This window comes from Diceros bicornis, chromosome 2 (assembly GCF_020826845.1).
Source record: "Diceros bicornis minor isolate mBicDic1 chromosome 2, mDicBic1.mat.cur, whole genome shotgun sequence".
Classification (NCBI taxonomy): domain Eukaryota; kingdom Metazoa; phylum Chordata; class Mammalia; order Perissodactyla; family Rhinocerotidae; genus Diceros; species Diceros bicornis.
This window is the reverse complement of record NC_080741.1, coordinates 52744126-52761556: the sequence shown is the minus strand read 5'-3', so window position 1 is coordinate 52761556 and position 17431 is coordinate 52744126. Positions and strand designations below refer to the sequence as shown.

Here is a 17431-nt window from a genome sequence, read left to right as displayed (position 1 = left end):
GTCCAGCCTCTCTGCTTAGAACCCATTCTGCCCACACTCCCTGGCACAGCTGCTGACAGGCCCCCTTCCCAACCTTCCCCCTAGGAGGCCTTCCCACAGGGGGTCATTGGCTGCCCCCAGGGCCCTCGCCCCACTGTCCAGGAACAAGGGGCCTGAGCAGGGGGTCCTGTGCTCAGCCCTGGGCTGGGCCGTTCACATGACGCGTTTCCCCTGCCTCACAGCCGTCTTGCGTGGTAGACTGCACCCCCGTTTTATAGAGGAGGGAACTGAGGCTTGGAGAGGGGAGGCTGGTGGTGGAGTCAGGGTTAGAAAGTCTCCTGGTCAGCCTCCCCAGTCTCCCCCCATCTCACCATGTCCTGTCGCAGCACACATGGCACACTCACACCTTGGTCCTCTGAGGGCCATATAGGGCTGTCCCTCTATGTCCAGCGCAGGGTGGCAGGTGGTCAGCACTTGACCTTTTCTAGTCCAGGTGCCACACCAAGGCCACTCTCGCTCCTGCAGTGCAGGGGGTGGTTGGGGTCTGTGCCAAGCCCCTTTGGCCAAGGAGGCCCCTCCCTCTGATGGCTCCAATATGGAACCTGCCTGGCTGCCCCACACCCCGGGGGGTTAGGGTAGCAGAAAGTATTGCCCCACTTCATAGATGGAGCGGGTAGGGTATATCCAGGGGCCACCCAAGTCCACAGCAGCTCCTCAGCTTTGCAGGCTCCAGCTACCTCCCTGGGGTCTCTGTGTCCCAGTAATACCCATGGCCTGGGGAATCCTGGCACTTCCCAGCCTGGGTTCTTTGGGCCTGGCCTGGTGGTTCTGGGGAGGTTTCTATGGAGGGCTCCAGCTCCAGCCCCAGCCAAAGTGCCCTCTCAGCACCTCACCCCCACCAGCCCTGGCTCTGAGCTGCCCCCAGGGCTCAGGCCAGAGGGTTGTCCCATCTGAAGATGGGGGTCAGGCCAGTGCTACCTTCTGATGGGAGACTGCATAAGCTATAGCTGTGGGCAGGGGCCTCAGGCAGAGCTGGCCCCTAGTCTACCCTATCCCTACCTCAGAGGGCCCCCCTAGGAGCCCTGAGAGTCAGAGTTCATTGGACTCCTCCTCTCTCCCAAGGGACCCTAGTCTTTGTAGGGAGGGAGTCTCCCAGGTCTTGGGGCATGCACCCCTGTGGCAGGAGTTGGGCCAGGCGGGTCCAGGCCAGGAAGGGGAGTCCCCAAGACTGTTTCCTGGTGCTGCCACTGGTGCCCGCCTACGTGGGAACACTGCACATCCAGCCCCAGGCAGACAGCTGGACCGCTGAGCCCCTGTGGGATGGCACTGGGTGTGAAAGCTGGGATGGGCTGGGCGGTGAGGCCTCAACCCAGCAACCTCATGCCTGGACCAGGCCAACTGGCTCCCAGGCCATTTCCCCAGCCTCATCCTGGTCACATGGTCACCGTCACTGTCACCATCAATGCCTCGTAGGAGGGATTCCTGAAGAACAGGGCTGTGTGTGCTGATGGGGAGGGGACCAGACAGGCCCAGGCTGGCAGCAGGCAGATGCTAATGAGACAATTAAGCCTGGCAGCTACAGAGAGACCTACCAGCCCCCACCCCTTGGCCCACCTGAAGCAGACACAGCCCAGGCCCCTGGCACATCGGCCCGCCAGGTGTCCTGGGAATTCCCAGCTTCCTCCACCCTCCTAGCCTCAAAGCTTGGACTGGCTTTAGTGTCAGAAGCCTGCCACAGCTGGCTCTCCTAATCAAAACACCATAAGCTGGTTTGGCAAAGACAGAACCAGGGCACCACCCCCAACTCTATCACCTCTCCTTGCCTTTGCTCTGGTTGGGAATGCCTGCTGAGATGCCCTCCTGACCCCCACCCCTGCTCAAACCATTGGGGCTCCAGGCCTTTCCTGGCAAAGGTGGCCTCAGAAGGATCAGAAGCTTCAAGCAGGAGGCCCAGGGTGACATGGTGGCCAGCTAGGCAGGCAGCTAAGGACACTGCACTGCTCCCTCAAATCCCTGGCTTCCATCCCTCAGAGCCCTGGGTGGGCTTGTGAGGTGCTGCCCACAAGCCCTGGAGTGTTGTAAGAGGGAGGGGGGATAAGCCCAGGGCAAAGATTCTGGGGAGGGGGATGCAAGAGGAAAGGGCTCTGGCCTTCACCCACAGCTTTGGGGCAGGGACCCGGCCCACGTAGGCTTACCTGAGTCCTTTTCCTCTCCCCTCTGCCTACCTCTGAGCCCCAGGGAAATCAGATCCAACCTGCCTGGTTTCCCAGGGCTGGCGAGCTGCTTCTCCTGGCTCTCTAGGGATGATCGCAGTGTCAGCAGACGGGGCTCCCTCACCAGCCCAGCCCCTCCGCCAGGCTCACCAATGGTGGGCTACGGAACTGGAACCCAGGTTTGGGACCCCAGAGACCCCTAGGTCCACCAAGAGGCGGGAGTTTGGGCTTAATCTTCAGCGGAAGGATGAGCTGCACCTGAGTCAGGGGAGGGGGCACCCTCTCTGGAAGAGGGAAATTGAGACCTATAGCCTGAGGCCAGGGACGAGGCCTTGCTAGGCCTAGTGAGAGCAGGGATTCATCTTGTCATGACAAGGAGCCTTCTGGCTCCATGGAATCTCACTGAATGACTCTGGGCAGGTCATGCAGGATAAGCTGAGGCCCAAGTGGGGAATGGAAGGGAGAGGCTTCTGGAATCCTCCAGTGTGGCAGGGGAAAGCCAAAAGCATTTTAAATCCCAGGACCACGTGCTCACGGCTGACAACAGAGTCTAGAAGGAGGCTGGGGTTCCAATACTGGCTCAGCCACTTCCCAGGTGTCCACTCTGGCTCTGGAGGACGAGTGGGTTTGGAGGGAAGGATGAGAAACGAGTCAAAGGAAAAAGCCAGAGAGGAGGGTTCCAGCAGAGGGGCCAATGAGAGCAAAGGCCCTGAAGAGAGAGCAGGGAGGATGATGTGGGGCCTGGGCTGGGGAAGTGAGGGAGAGAGAGGAGAGGGCGCCCAGAGAATCCTGGACCCTGAGGGACTTGAGGAGCCGGGGAGAGGGGCAGGGCCAGATCACCAAGGGCCCCGTGGTCACAGAGCAGAGTTGAGAGGACAGGCCTGCAACAATAAGAGGCTTCAGAGCAGGGGAGGGCCAGGTCTGATTCCATTCTCAAAAGATCCCTCTGGCTGCTGTGTGGGAAATGGACTGTGGGGATGCAGCAAGGGGTGGGAAGCCTAGTGAGATGGTCCAGGGGAGAGGTCGGAGGGCCTGGACTGTGTAGTAACAGTGGAGGGCAGATGGATTTTGAAGCTGGGTCCTGGGCAGGATTCGCCATGTATGCCATGGAAATGGAAAGAGCATTTGATAGCACACACGCCATGTGCAGGAAGGATACAGCCCCCTCTCCTTATGGGATGAGTGGCTGCCCATGCCCCTAGTCTGTCCCCTGCCCTGCCAGTGTTGGCCTCCTGCCACCCCAGAGATGGGAAAGAGCTGCGAGAGCCAGGGGCTCCCTGTGGACTGTGCCTGGGTCTCCTCCTGCAGGAGCCTGGAGCCACAGTAAGAACCAGCTGAGAACCCCTGGGCTGGGGGAAAGGAAATCTGGGTTCTTAGTCTGGGGCCCAGCTCCCCACCACGGCTTGATTTCTAACCTTGTGCCTCAGTTTCCCCATCTGTCAGATGGGGTGACAGCTCTCCCAGGCCTCATGCAAAGCCCATACACTGGGCCAGAAGGGAACATGATTTGAGACAGTCAGGTGTGCGCCTGCCCAGTAAGGCCATGAGGGCCTGTGTGGGGGAGCTCAGAGCTGGGAGCCCCAGGCAGACACATCCACCGAACCCCCGGAGTGCCCTTCCCACTGTCCATGTTTATGTGTTTCCTTCCCATCACCTGGGCCACCATGACTCACCCCAGGCCCAGTGGGTGAGTAACTGGCTGGGGCTGGAGCCAGGCCCTTGGGCAAGACATTTCCTTTCCAGGTCTCAGCTTTCCCATCCATAGAACGGACAGACAAGCCCTGCTCTGCTCCCCTCACTGGGAAATCTGGGGTGAACGCAGGGCTGGGGATGTGAAAGCTACATTGGGATGAGGGCAACTCAGGGTATGGCCTTTGTGCAGGGACAGAAGCCAGGCCTGCTTGACATCAATCCCAAGTCAGCCCTGAGCAGAGTTTGAAATGCTCACTTGCCCGGGCCGACCAGCCCCGCAGACCCCCTTCCTCTTAGGGGAACCCCATGCTGAGAAGAGCTTGGAATGGAGGGTGGGTGGGGCCATGAGGAAGGTCTGGCCGGGCCCAGGACTCTTGGTGACCTCATGGGGGGAATCCAATGATAAAAGGGGGCTCACAAATGTGAAGTCACAGAGGTGAGGCTCCATACCCTGACCTGCTCCACCCCACATCCCTGCAGGCTGAACTGCCCCTAAGTGGGTAGAGGGTGAAAAATAGTGGACCCCACAGGAGAGAATTAGGAGAAGGAGCAGATTCTGCTGAGATCAGGCAGGGCAGGCTTCCTGAGGCCGTGGCCCCTCAGAAGCTAGAGATGGTTTCAGAGGGTGGGGGCATGGAATGAGGAGGTGTGTGGAGGCAGGGGCGCTGTGTCTGGGGCACAGAGTAGGGAGCAGGAGGAGGTCAGGGCGAAGTTATGGGGGCAGGGGGGCAGGGGGGTGGCGGGACAGAGAGACCATAGCTGGTCTGGCTATGAATTGGGGCCTTAGCAAATAGGTTTTATGTCCCTTGTCTACCACAATCAATCAACTGGTCATGCCTGCATGGAAGGCTTTTGAGGCCATAGGATGGCTCATCAAGAGGAAATGCTGTGATTGACTAGTAATGTCTGCCAGGGACAAAGCATGGAGAGTGATGAACATTTGTCCTCTATTTTCCATCCTCAGGCTGGCCCCAGTGGGCTGGGTACGTGGCTGGGAGAGGCACACTCTCAAGTGAGTGGCCACAGGGAATCCACAAGGGGAGGTTGGCCAGGGGCCTGCTCCGTCACTGCTAGGGAGAGAGCTGGGAGAGGGAGGAATTATGTTAGTCTCCTCCCATCCCCCACAGAAGTCCCACTTCACTGCCCTGCATACTCCCTGGCCCAGAGCAGGTGCTCAGAAAATCTCTGAGCACAAATGGTGGTGGTGGGGGGGGGGAGGTCCCCACAGCCGCCTAGCTCCCTTCACTCCTTCCCCCTTGCCTTCTCCAGGCAGCCTAGGGGAGTTCCAAGAACTCCCAGGCTTCCATTCTGCCAAGTGTTCTCTGATTTTCCTGGGTGTGACCCTCTCTCCCACCTGCTTCCCAGGGCTGTCCTCCTACCCCCTCTGCCCCACACACCTGGGCAGGGCAAGTGGAGGATGAACAGGCACATGGCTCCCTAGCACCAGAGCTGTTTCAGGCAATGGCTTCCCCATGCAGTACTGCCATCACCCAGGCCCGGGCAGCCCCTTGCTGGCAGGAGGGAAGGGGTGGGCTTCCTCCCATCCAGAACTTGTCACCATGGAGATCCTAGCAACAGCCAATAGGGTAGGGTGAGCCTAGGGGACTGGAGGGCTGGGGGAGGGGACCATGGATTCCAGCAGCTTGTAACAACCCCTCTGGGGTACCTGTCTGGGCACTCTCCAACAAGAGTGGCAAGTGCCCACACATATGTGTGTGCATATAACAGTGAGTGTGTGTACACACATGTAGTTATATATTTCCACACCTATCGTAGGTCTTATCTATGTATTTCTGCACACACACATAAGTGCCTGTGAGCATATGTGGATATATGGCTAGGTATTGTGTGTGTCCTTGTGTGTGTGTGTGTGTGTGTGTGTGTGTGTGTGTGTGTATGCACATGCATGGGTGTGTCTAGGGCAAGAGAGTTGCCAGGCCTTTCACAGTCTACTCCTGGCCTCGCTTACACATTATCTGTTCTGACTGCAACCAGGCAAGCACCTCACCAAGGGACGAGGAAGAAGCTGTCCCAAGGTTCAGGGGCAAATGGAGTGACCCCCGTTCTGGGTCTCAGGCAGGGCTCTGATGGCACACCTTCCCCAGCCTGGTGGAGCTGCCCTGGGGACAAGCTGGCTTCATCACCAGCAGCAGGCACCACGGGCTGGGGTGCCTGGCCCCTGCTCAGCTCTCGTAGTGGGATGTGAAGTAGACCCATGTTAGAAAGTTGCCCTCCTGGAAGCAAGCAGGAGCTCACCCTAAATTTGTGCAAGCCTCCTAGGATAGGAGAGCAAGGAATTGACCTTCTTCCTCTCTTCCCTCCCTGGCACATGCCATTCAAAACATGGTGGCCCATCTCTAAGAAATCCATGGGCACCAGTGAGAAAAAGAAGTCTGCCTCCAAGATGCTTAAACTATTCTTGGTGACACAGCTTCTGGGTCACCAACCATATGGATGTGTGTATATGGGGGTGCACACCAGTCCACATCTGCTCCATTCACATCGAATGTCCCACCATCATGGCCAAGCCTTGCCCTGCTGGAAAAGCCCCTTTGCTGTGTGGTTCTGGGTCTGGAGACATGTGGACAGGGAAGGCAGCTCCAGACATGCTTCGTGGGTTTGGGCTTGGCGCCTGGGTGAACGGGGATGAGACAGAGATGCAGGAGGAGGAATGAGCCTAAGGGGAGGTAGACATGCCATTGGGCATCTGAAGGGAGAAAGTCTGGTGGGGGGTGTTGAATAGTGACTATGACAGAGTCCAGAGCAAAGATGGGGGGCAGGTGTCCTGGGAGCACAGAACAGGGGGCTAATCTAGCCTGGAGGATAAGAGGAGGCCTCCCTGAGGGTAACACCTAAGTGGGATCTTCTAGAAGGCAGGCAAAGGGTTAAGGGCAAAAAACTTTCCAGCTGAGGGGACAGCGTGTGCAAAGGCCTGGAGGTGTGGGGGAGGGTATAACCTCAGAGAGCTCAAACATATCCCATCTGCAGTTCCCCTCCTGAGACCAGCTCACCCTGCCCCTTAGGTGAGTGGGGCACCTCTCCCGGGGGCTGCAGGTAAAGGAGGGTCTGAACCCTGAAGGGCAGAAAAGGCCACATTCCTGAAGAAGAGGAATATCTTTGATCCCAAGGCCTCACCCAGGGCACCAGGTTCCCTCTCCTAGGCTCCCTCTCCCAGCATCCTTAAGGGAGGCTCATAGTCATGGGGCAAGGCCCTGGGCAGGGGCAGCTCTGGCCTCTTGCTGTCTGACCATTGGCAAGTTCCTGCTGTGCTCTGAGCCTTATAAGTCAGAGGGTTCTGTGACTTATAACGGCAAGGACAGTGCTGCTATGATCCGTTTTACGCATTGTGTCTAACTGTTCAAGAATGGAGGCAGGGCTTCCACTCAGGAACCAAGGCTTTGTGCTTCTTGTCCACCCTGGGTGATGGAGGCCCAGGGCCCCGCTAGCACCTCACATGGCCAGGCTAATTCTCCTCCACCGCTTTGCTTCCACTGTCACCCCCTCCCCACATGCCCTCCCTTCTCCTGTACTCATCCAAACACTGCCTCTCTTTACATCCCTGCTGGAAGATGCCCTCTATCCCCAGGGGATTTTTCCAATTTCACACATCCTCACCAGTCTCTCCTCAGGGTGTATGTCCCCCCAGAGGAGTCCAGAGTGAGAGAGAGACAAGGGAGCCATCATGAGCTAATGTGAGGGGTGGCAAGGCCTCCTTTCCTCTCTCCAGGAAGGCTCTTCCTCAAGGATGGGGGACGGGACTGTGGGGCACAGTGCAGTTTCCCATTTCAGCTGTGCCCTACTAGTGAGAGCAGTGGCCAATTCCTCATCAGGCACTGCTGTCGCTGAAGCTCCAGGCAGTGTCTGGTGCTCTGTAGGCCCTCAACAAGCCCGCTGAGGCATGGGTCACTGGCTGGCAGGTCCCCTCCCCTGTGGATCTGCTCAGGCCTCTTTTTTGAATGCTGCTTCCATCCCTGACAACCGGCACCTGGACTGCCAGCCAAGGGCCTGACCCCAGAGAAGCACCCTCCCAGCTGGATAGATTTGTGATGCACTGGCTAGGCACTATCCAGATCAGCACTCTCCTACAGCGGGAAAACTGAGGCCCGGAGAGGTGAGACACAAAACATGACAGCAAGGGGTAGGGCAGAATCTGGGTCTGGGCCTCTCAGGCCCTGGAAGCTCTTTCCATAGGTCCTAGGACCCCAGAGAAGGAGGCTCTCTCAGCAACACCAAGACAACCCTGGGCGAGGCCAGAGACCTGATTCTCCTTTCACCTCTCCGCGCATTGAATCCTGGGGGGATAAAACCATCTCTGGCTGCAACGCTGTGGCCCTTCTGGAAGTGTGACTGTGGGAGAGACCACTGCTCCTACAGGAGTAGACTATCTATCCTTGGCATGGAAGACCCGGGAGAGCGGGACTGCTCCAGGGTTGCCCCTCTTGATGCCTTCCGATCAGGGGCAAGCTCAAATCCTTCGGGTAATCTCAAGCACCACCGCCTCCCTCCTCTGACCCCCATTCCCTCCGGCTGGGGGTAAAGGCAAGGTGGCTCACAGCCGACAAGCCTTGGGCAGAGTGGGAGGGATAAACCCCAAGGAGGTGGGGGCACTCCGCCCCGCAGGGAACGGACCACGCAGACGGCAGGCCCAGCCGAGAGCTCCCCTCCCAGGCTGACACGCCTTGCTCCGTAGGGAAAGCGCGGCAGGCCCTGCGCACGCGCGCCGCTCCTGTCCAGCCGCTTTGTTCCAACGCTACCTGTGAATCCATTCATCTCCTCCGCCCCGCCTGCCTGCGAGCCAACACACAGCGCTCGCAGAGACCCCGCCCACTTCCCGCGCTGGGTGGCCTGCCGCGGGCCGCGCCTCCCGCCCCTCACCGTTTCCTCTGGCCACGATTGGCCATCTGCCCGGCTCGCTCCCGCCTACCACGAGAGTTGATTGGTGCATTGAGAAGGAGGTAAGCAGAGGAGAGCTGCCTATAAAGGAGCGCTTACTCCCCCTCCCACCCGCCCCTTAGAAAAGTCACGTGGCACTTCACTCGGCGCCTGTCACTACCCGGTTTGTAAAGCTTTCTTAAAGGGCTCGTTCTCTCTTCCCAGGGCTGGTCCTTTCTAGGATTTGTCTATCCCTGCCCATGGAGGGTAGCCCGCCCTGGGCCATCCTTCTTCTCCAGGCGCCTAGGTGCTGATTCCCAATCAGGCCTACTGGGATGAGACCCAACCTCAGATCTCGGAGCCTGTGGCCATCATGGGGACTATGCAGTCGCCTAAAGCGGTGACCTCCCAAGCACAGTGCCTGGCACGTAGTAGGCATTCAATTTCCATTTGTTGAATGAACTCGCTGAGAGAATGAATGAATGGGGTTGACAGGAGGAGGCGTCCCTGCGTGACCGCCCCCTCCCTCCGCCCAGTCCCCGGGGAAACTCTGCTTCTGTGAATGTGGGGAGAAGATGCCAGGCGCAGGACGCCCCCGGGGGAGCCCTTCACGGTGGGGCACAGAAGAGCTGGGAGCGCAGGCGTCCTGGCTGGGCCCCCTAGGCGGGTCATGGCCAGTTCTGGGCAAGGCGTGACGGCGGCGGCGCTAAGGCGGGGCGCGGGCCGGGGTGCAGATCTCCCGGCGCACGGGGCCGCGAGGGCCCCCGCGTACCCTGTGGGGAGGGGTGGCGGAGGCGCGGCGCCTTTAAGCCCGGGTGCCGGCCCCGCGGCCCCGCCCCCCGGAGGACGCCTCGGCGCGCGGCCGCCGGAGCCGCCGTTTAATTGGGGCTGTCAGGCCGCGGCGCGCGCGGAGGGCCGGGCGGGACCGAGGCCGGGAGGCCGGGGTGGCGGGCGCGCAGCTCGGCGGGAGGCGGGCGCCCGGAGACGCGGCTGGGGCCCGCGCGGCCGGGGCGCCGTCCCAGGACAGCTGCCCGGCCCCGGCCCCGGGCCGCCCGCGCTCCCCATGAAAAACCAGCTCCGCGGCCCCCCAGCGCGGGCGCACATGTCGGCCTCGGGGGCGTCGGCGGCTGGGGGCACCGGGGCGGGGTCGGAGCCCGATGCAGGGTCCGGGTCCGGCGCTGGCATCGGGGCGGGCGCGGCGACTGGTGCGGGGGCCATGCCCTGCAAGAGCGCCGAGTGGCTGCAGGAGGAGCTGGAGGCGCGCGGCGGTGCGTCCCTGCTGCTGCTCGACTGCCGGCCGCACGAGCTCTTCGAGTCGTCGCACATCGAGACGGCCATCAACCTGGCCATCCCGGGCCTCATGCTGCGCCGCCTGCGCAAGGGCAACCTGCCCATCCGCTCCATCATCCCCAACCACGCCGACAAGGAGCGCTTCGCCACGCGCTGCAAGGCGGCCACTGTGCTGCTCTATGATGAGGCTACGGCCGAGTGGCAGCCAGAGCCCGGTGCTCCCGCCTCGGTGCTTGGCCTGCTCCTGCAAAAGCTGCGCGACGACGGCTGCCAGGCCTACTACCTCCAAGGTGAGGGCAGCGCCGAGACCCAGTCCGGCATTGGGCCTCTCCTGCGGTTCGCTGACGCCTCCGCCGGAGGCTGCTTTCTCTGCACGCGCTTAGCCTGCCCGGTCCGGCGCCACGTCGCCCCCCGGCCCGCATCCGCCCCTCCCGGGAGCCCGGCCCCCGCGATGCGGGTTTAGGCTGGCGCGGGGCCCCCCTCTGCACCCCTTTCTCGGCACGATTCGAGTGGGCTGAACAAACTTTACCCCGCCTAGGCTTTCCTTTTTTCCTGTTGCTGGAGCCATGGCAGCGCTCAGGTCCAGCTGAGCCCCTTAGAGGAGTGAGGAACCCCACCTGGGACCCCGAAGGCGACAGGGCACCCAAGTCTACCTTCTCCAGCCTGTAATGCGTGTCCCTGGAAGGCCAGGGCCAGGACAGGAGCCTTTCACAGCACCATCCCGGCTCCCAGAGCAGAGGGACTGTTTGGGTGGGGGACTCCGGACATCCCGGCATGGGTCTCGCCACTTGGGGATCACGGCATCTTGGCGGCGCTTAGGGTAGGGCTGTAAGCAGTGTCCCTTGCCCCAGCCCTGGTTTTCCCGGGCCCTCAAATCCCCAGCCTGCCTCCCCAGAGCTTATAGAACGGGGAGGCATCGCCGGTGGGGTGGTGGGGTAGAGAGCGCGCGCGCGCGCGCGAGAGTGGCTGCAGCCGGTGTTTCCAATTAACATTCCAAAATGGCCTCTCGCTGGCAGCAGCGCGGGCAGGCGTGGAGGGGAGGGGAGGCCTGCGGCACCCTCGGGCACAGGGCCCATGCCTAGCTGCAAGGCGCTCCCCATTTCTTGTCCCTGTAAAGCCCCCAGCGGCCCTCCCCCTTCTGTGGGTCCAAGGCTGGGGGGTCTTGTGTTCTAAGGGGGGATTCTGGAGAGGTGAAGTTGGGACCCCTTTTATGAACCTGTCTCTCTTGGGGGAAAGTGCCAGCCAATACCTTCACACTACCCTCCCTGACTGTGGTTGGGGGTGGTGGCCAAGCACTGGACTCCCAGTCAGAAGCCCAGGCCCTCTCTGCCTCTAACTGACCCAGATGTAGCTCTGGCCCCTATCTATCAGAGGTCTCATCTATAAGAGGGGTTTGCAAATCCACAGGTGCTGGCCTGAGGTGGGGTTGTCTGCTTTCCTTTATCACTTAGCAGTTATTGAGCACCCATGGGTGCCAGGTGTGCATGGAAGACGGGAAGAGGAATGAGCTGGGGCCTGTCCTCAAGTGCTCAAGTGGTGTGTGGCTGGGGCACTGAAGCCTGATGGGTGAGGGTATGGAGCTCAGGCATGTTACTTCACCTCCTGGGACCTCAGTTTCCTCATCTGTGAAGTGGGTCATAGAATAGATGTGGAGAAAACAGGAGAAGGTACATGTGCAACATACTTGGCACAGCCCATGTTGGCCGTTGTTGGTGTTATGGTGCTTGACATGGGGAGCCCTGGCCACCATTGGTCTTGTGCAGACTGTTTGGGCTGGGGACATCGACCAGTGGCATCGGCAGTCTCACCCAGGCCCTGTCTCACCCTGGCCACAGGTGGTTTCAACAAGTTCCAGACAGAGTACTCGGAGCACTGTGAGACGAACGTGGACAGCTCGTCCTCGCCAAGTGGCTCGCCGCCCACCTCAGTGCTGGGTTTGGGGGGCCTGCGCATCAGCTCTGACTGCTCGGACGGTGAGTCAGACCGAGAGTTGCCCAGCAGTGCCACCGAGTCGGACGGCAGTCCTGTGCCATCCAGCCAACCGGCCTTCCCCGTTCAGATCCTGCCCTACCTCTACCTCGGCTGCGCCAAGGACTCCACCAACCTGGACGTGCTCGGAAAGTATGGCATCAAGTATATCCTCAATGTCACGCCCAACCTCCCCAATGCCTTTGAGCACGGTGGCGAGTTCACCTACAAGCAGATCCCCATCTCTGACCACTGGAGCCAGAACCTCTCCCAGTTCTTCCCCGAGGCCATCAGCTTCATTGGTAGGTGTTGCTGTGCTCTGGGCAGGTTGTGTGGGCAGGCGCGTCAAGGTGTGCTCTGGGTGTTGCCCGCACCTGACTGGGTACCTCTGGGCCTGTCGAGGCCTGTGTGTGCCCTGCATGTGCCAGCGTGTGCCCATGGGTGTACCCAGGCCTGCTGTGAGTCACCAAGGCCCTTAGGCGCTGAGTAGTCCCCCGAATCCTGGGCTCCCTACTGTCCGGCTTGTGTTTCTCTGGCCCCGCCGTTTCGGGCTTAGTGGGCTGAAACGTCACAGCTCACAGAGCTCCCGCAGGTCTCGCTCTCTGCGTCACCCCTCAGCACACGTGTCTCTCCAGGCTGGGGCTGTCACGGTGCCTCTTTGGGCTCTACTGTGTACCTGAGGGAGCTGAAGGGTGGCCCTAGAGCCAAAGGCCTACCCCAAATAGGCAGCTTTTGGAATGTGGTTACCCAGCGTGCCTTGGTGGGGCCCTAGATGCTCCAGGCAGCTTGTGGGGCTTGCTCGGAGTATAGGGGGTATACAGAGAATGTAGGGGGAGGCAGAGGAAGGCCTCCCCCAGAACAGTGTGTTCTGCTGTCTGGCTTAGAGCCCTCTGAGCCTCCTACATCCCCAGCCTCAGCTGACTTGGGCTTTATCTCTGACCTCCCCATCCTGCTTCCTCCTTGGTCAGCTGGAGGCTGTTAAACTCCAGGTCATCTTCCCTGGCCCTGGCTCTCACCCAGGTTGTGAGGAAGGGACACAAGATCAGGGGGAATGGAAACCCTGGGTTCTCTGAGCCTGGTGGCCCAGTGTTTCTGCCCAGCCTCCGGTGACAGGGAGGGGATGGCCTGGGCAGTCCTCTCCCGCTGGCGGCTGTGTCCAGTGGAGGGCGTTTTGGTGTCAGCTGGGCTGGGCTCGCTTTAATAACAGGAAGTGGGAGGCTTCCCCGCCTCATCCGCTTACTGGGAACCAAAACTAGGTGCCTGGCTGGGAGGAAGGAAGGAAGCTGAGGCCTGGGGGAGGGGCTGTGACTGGCGTTGTCCGGAGCGTCCCAGCTCTGCCCTGGAGGACATGGCCAAGAGGGCTATGGGTGCTGCCTCAGCATTCCTGCTGTCCCTCCAGGGGGAGTGGGAGGGAGGGGAGTGAAGAGGGGGACCCCGATTCCCCAGAGCTGAGCCTGGCTTGTGGGGGCCTTTATCCTTCTTGAAGCCCCCTCCACATCTGGGGAGGGGGACAGAACAGGATATAGGGGTTGGGGGGAACCTTATTCCCCATTTGACAAGTGAAGGATTGAGGCCCAAGCATCCCATAGGACTCAGTGGGACAGGATCAAGCTCCAGCCCCTACGACCACCCAGCCACACCCTGAGAGGGCTAAAAATAAAGCCAGCAGAAGTGGGTTCACTTTGGATCACCTGGAAGTGGGTTTGGGGACCAGGCGTTCCCCATATCCTGGTGTGTCATCACTGGAGTCTTGTCTCCATGACCCGCTTCTCCTGCCCCAAATCTCAAGGTCAGACTACACGGCTCCACACGAAGGCACAACATCTGTCTCTTCCCCTGCTAATCTTTCCCCAGTCAGTCCCCAAATCTGGATTAAGCACCTACTGCATGTATAGCCCTCATGTGGGGGTGGGGAGGGGAAGCTCTGCCAGGCCAGAGGCAATAAGCACTAGATGAGGAACAATTTATGAACCTGTGCCTCATCTTGTAGGAGTGCACTGATTGAGTGCCAACTGTGTGCCTGGCTCCCAGTGGGCTCAGAAGCAGGGAGATGAGGTCCTTGAGGCCCAGGGCTGCCTCTTGTTAATCTATGTCCCTGGCACAGCTGTGGCACTGAGAGGCAGCCGCCCTAGGGTCCAGGGGAGGAGAGGTTACAGGACTGAGTTGTTTAGTGGCTCAACCAGTATTTATTGAGCTCCTCCTGTGTATCAGGCAGAGGAGTCTGAGAGTGGCACTGGGGGAAGTGGGGAGAGTGGAGGGTGGAGGGGAGGGTGGCAGAACCTAGTTGGCTGTGGTGGGAGATGTTACTGGCACATGGGCCTGCTGGGGGAAGTCTAGTAAGTGGGGTGGGTGGGCCCCACTTAAGCAAACCCCACTTATGATACTTCTGGCATGGCCCTTGTTCCAGTCCCTGGCTATTCAGGAGCAGGGCTGAGGCCCTAGGGACTGGCTGGGACCCCCATTCCCTTGTGGAGGGTCCTCCCTCAGGCCTGTTTCCCAGGAGGCTCTCAGGGGTACGCATGGGAGCTGCACCAGGGGAACAAGCACAGCCCCACCCCTAGTCATGGGCTGGCAGTGGTGGGTGCCACGAGTTGGCAGGAACCGCTGGGGCCTTGGGCTCGTTGCTTTGTCTGTTTCCTCATTTATAAAATTCGCTTACTAGCCATGGTGCAGATGACCTGAGAGGATGAGGTGACACCCTCGGCACAGTCGTAGCACACAGTTGTAGCCACAGTAGGGCTGGCAGTGATTACAGTCGTCACAGTTGCTCTTGTTTGTGGAGCCTTCACTTGGCACAGGTCCTTATGAGAGCACTGTGAGTGAGAGACCCATTGTATAGATGAGAAAACTGAGGTGCAGGGATTCCAGTGAGTTGGAGCTAACATGCAGCTAACAGTCATGCTCTTGACCTCTGCCCCAAGTTATTGTCCTCCCTGCGTGGGACTTCAAGAGTCAGGCAGCGCCAGCCAGGGACCATGCCACCATCTGTGCCCCAGCCCCACCTGCTGTGGCTCCTTGGAGGAGGGCCTCCCTGACCCATGCCTGTGTGTTTCAGACGAGGCCCGCTCCAAGAAGTGTGGTGTCCTAGTGCACTGCCTGGCAGGCATCAGCCGCTCAGTGACGGTCACTGTGGCCTACCTGATGCAGAAGATGAACCTGTCACTCAATGACGCCTACGACTTTGTCAAGAGGAAAAAGTCCAATATCTCACCCAACTTCAACTTTATGGGGCAGCTGCTGGACTTCGAGCGGACGCTGGGGCTGAGCAGCCCATGCGACAACCACACGCCCAGCGAGCAACTCTACTTCTCCACTCCCACCAACCACAACCTGTTCCCACTCAACACTCTTGAGTCCACATGAGGCTGGGGGCACAGGTGGGCGGGGTGCCAGCACCTCCCAGGCCCTTCTCAGGGCCAGGTGGGAGGGCCCACGCCTGCTGCATCTGGCCTGAGGAACCTGGACATCGCCTGTGCCTAGAGGCCCAGGCTGATGGGTGGCCGAGCTTCCCTCACCATCCCAGGGAGGCCGGAGCCCACAGCGAGGCCTCTCTCTGCAGGACTTTCTGGAGAAGCCCTCGGCTCTCAGGCACATGGCTTTGAGAGTCCAACGAGGCCTCATCCTTGGCCTAGGACACTCCTTTCTGTTGATGGCCCAGCCAGTCTGGCTGTTTTTTAAAGACACATCCACGGACCTGAGTTTACTTTTTACTTTTGGCAGGTAAATCCGAGCTCCCTGGAGCACAGAGAGTGTTCGAGCTCTTCTTGATTTTTCTTTTTTTAATGAAAAGTGTTATTTTCAGGCTACATGCAACGGTGGATTATATAAACCAGTATTTCATCCCTTTCTTGATCCTGCGAGAGAGAGAAGTGTTCTCCGTTTTGTTTTTCTTTCTATTTCAAAAAGCAGTTTTTTTTTAACGGAAAAGACAAACCCCGTGTTGATCTTGACCAAATGCGTTTTGCACATGTGTGAAGCCTCCATTTCTGCAGCGGGCCCTTCTTGAAGGGGTGGCATGCAGCTCTCAGCGTCGGACCCCTGGTCATGCCCACATCTCCCACCTTGGCCCAGCCCAACTTGGCACTGCGTTTGCTGGTGATGACTGCTGCAAATTGTGATTGGTGGGCTGGGCGGGTGGCCTTTGTATTCTCTGCCCTCCCAGCTGCCCCTCCAGTGGGGCCACGGGGGACTGCCAGGCAGTAGCATTAGCCCTCTGGGCTCAGCCCCTCACAGGGCCTGGGCCCTGGGCCCTTTTCTGTACGTACCCACTACTTCTGTCTCTTTCTGTCTCTGTCTGTTTGTAACTGAGAGTGGAGGCCCAGTGGCTGGGGTAGCTTAAGCCCAGCCCTGCCTCCCAAGTTTCTGCCCCTCACCCTGGCTGTTGTTTTGGTTCAGCTGCCACTCCCAGCCCCCTTGTCCCGTGGAAGCCTGCCCTGTGCTCATCTTGCCCATCTACTACCAGGAAACTTGCACCCATTTCAATCCCAGGGCAGGGGCAGCGGGGAGGTGAGGGGGGCGGCAGCGAGGATGGACAAGTGAAGGGATGTGAGACTCTGTCCACCCCCACCCCGCCCCCAGTACGCGCAGAACAAAGCCACGGATTCCGTTATCCTCCTCCTGTTTTGTTCCTTCTCCAACCTCAGTTCTACCAGGTGTCAGGACTGCATGGGGGCCGGGCAGGGGTGAGTGGTCGGGCCAGGGTCCCTGAGCGAGCTAGCACTCAGCATGTGAGCAAGGCCACGGAAACTCTGCCCCCCACTGCATCTTACCTCACAGGGGTTGTTTTCAGGGATTCTTTAAGGCAGCGGATTAAAATCTTGCCACTGCCACAGTTGAGAAATTGACAAAAAGCTTCCATGCTGTACATGGTTCTCTTTCTCTCCCTTTTTTACTTTTAAAAAGAAAAACCCAGAACGACGCATCAGATTTGTGTAAATGAGGGTAGGCCAAGAGGGTGGCCAGTTTTGCTTTATGATCTTATGAAGGAAAATTTGTGACCCTACATATATATACACACACATACATATATATCTCCCGAACCAGCAGCGGGACTTTGTTTATATTGCAAATAAATATTATTTTTTCTTTAAAATGAGTTGTGGTGTCCCATAAGAGCCTGGGGCCACGGGGTTGGGGCAAGGAGGGGCACTGTGGCCACCACCCCAGCACCTGCTCTGCATGAGGTGGTGGCCTGGTCCGGCCCGGGTCCTGCTGGGCCCTTGCTTTGACGGGTCAGAGGTGCCCACAGCTGGGAGGAGCAGCCAGGCCTCTGGGTGAAGCTGGGATGTGGGCGTTCCCCCAGTCCTGCAGGCAGGGGCATCGGGGCTTTCTCTGTGCGTTTTTGCTGATTGGTTGACAGGAGATGAAGGCTTGGAGAGGTTTCGGGGACCAAGGTCACACAACTGAGCCCCTGCTCA

General features: G+C 59.5%; 1 protein-coding gene across 1 annotated transcript; it reads left to right on the top strand.

Moving 5' to 3' along the window:
* Nucleotides 1–9721: 9721 nt before the first annotated feature.
* DUSP7 (dual specificity phosphatase 7) lies at nucleotides 9722–17130 on the top strand. The gene is made up of 3 exons (XM_058560170.1): nucleotides 9722–10336; nucleotides 11882–12316; nucleotides 15070–17130. The coding sequence occupies exons 1-3, from the start codon at nucleotides 9820–9822 to the stop codon at nucleotides 15375–15377; spliced, it is 1260 nt and encodes a 419-aa protein (XP_058416153.1). The 5' UTR covers nucleotides 9722–9819; the 3' UTR covers nucleotides 15378–17130.
* Nucleotides 17131–17431: the final 301 nt, after the last annotated feature.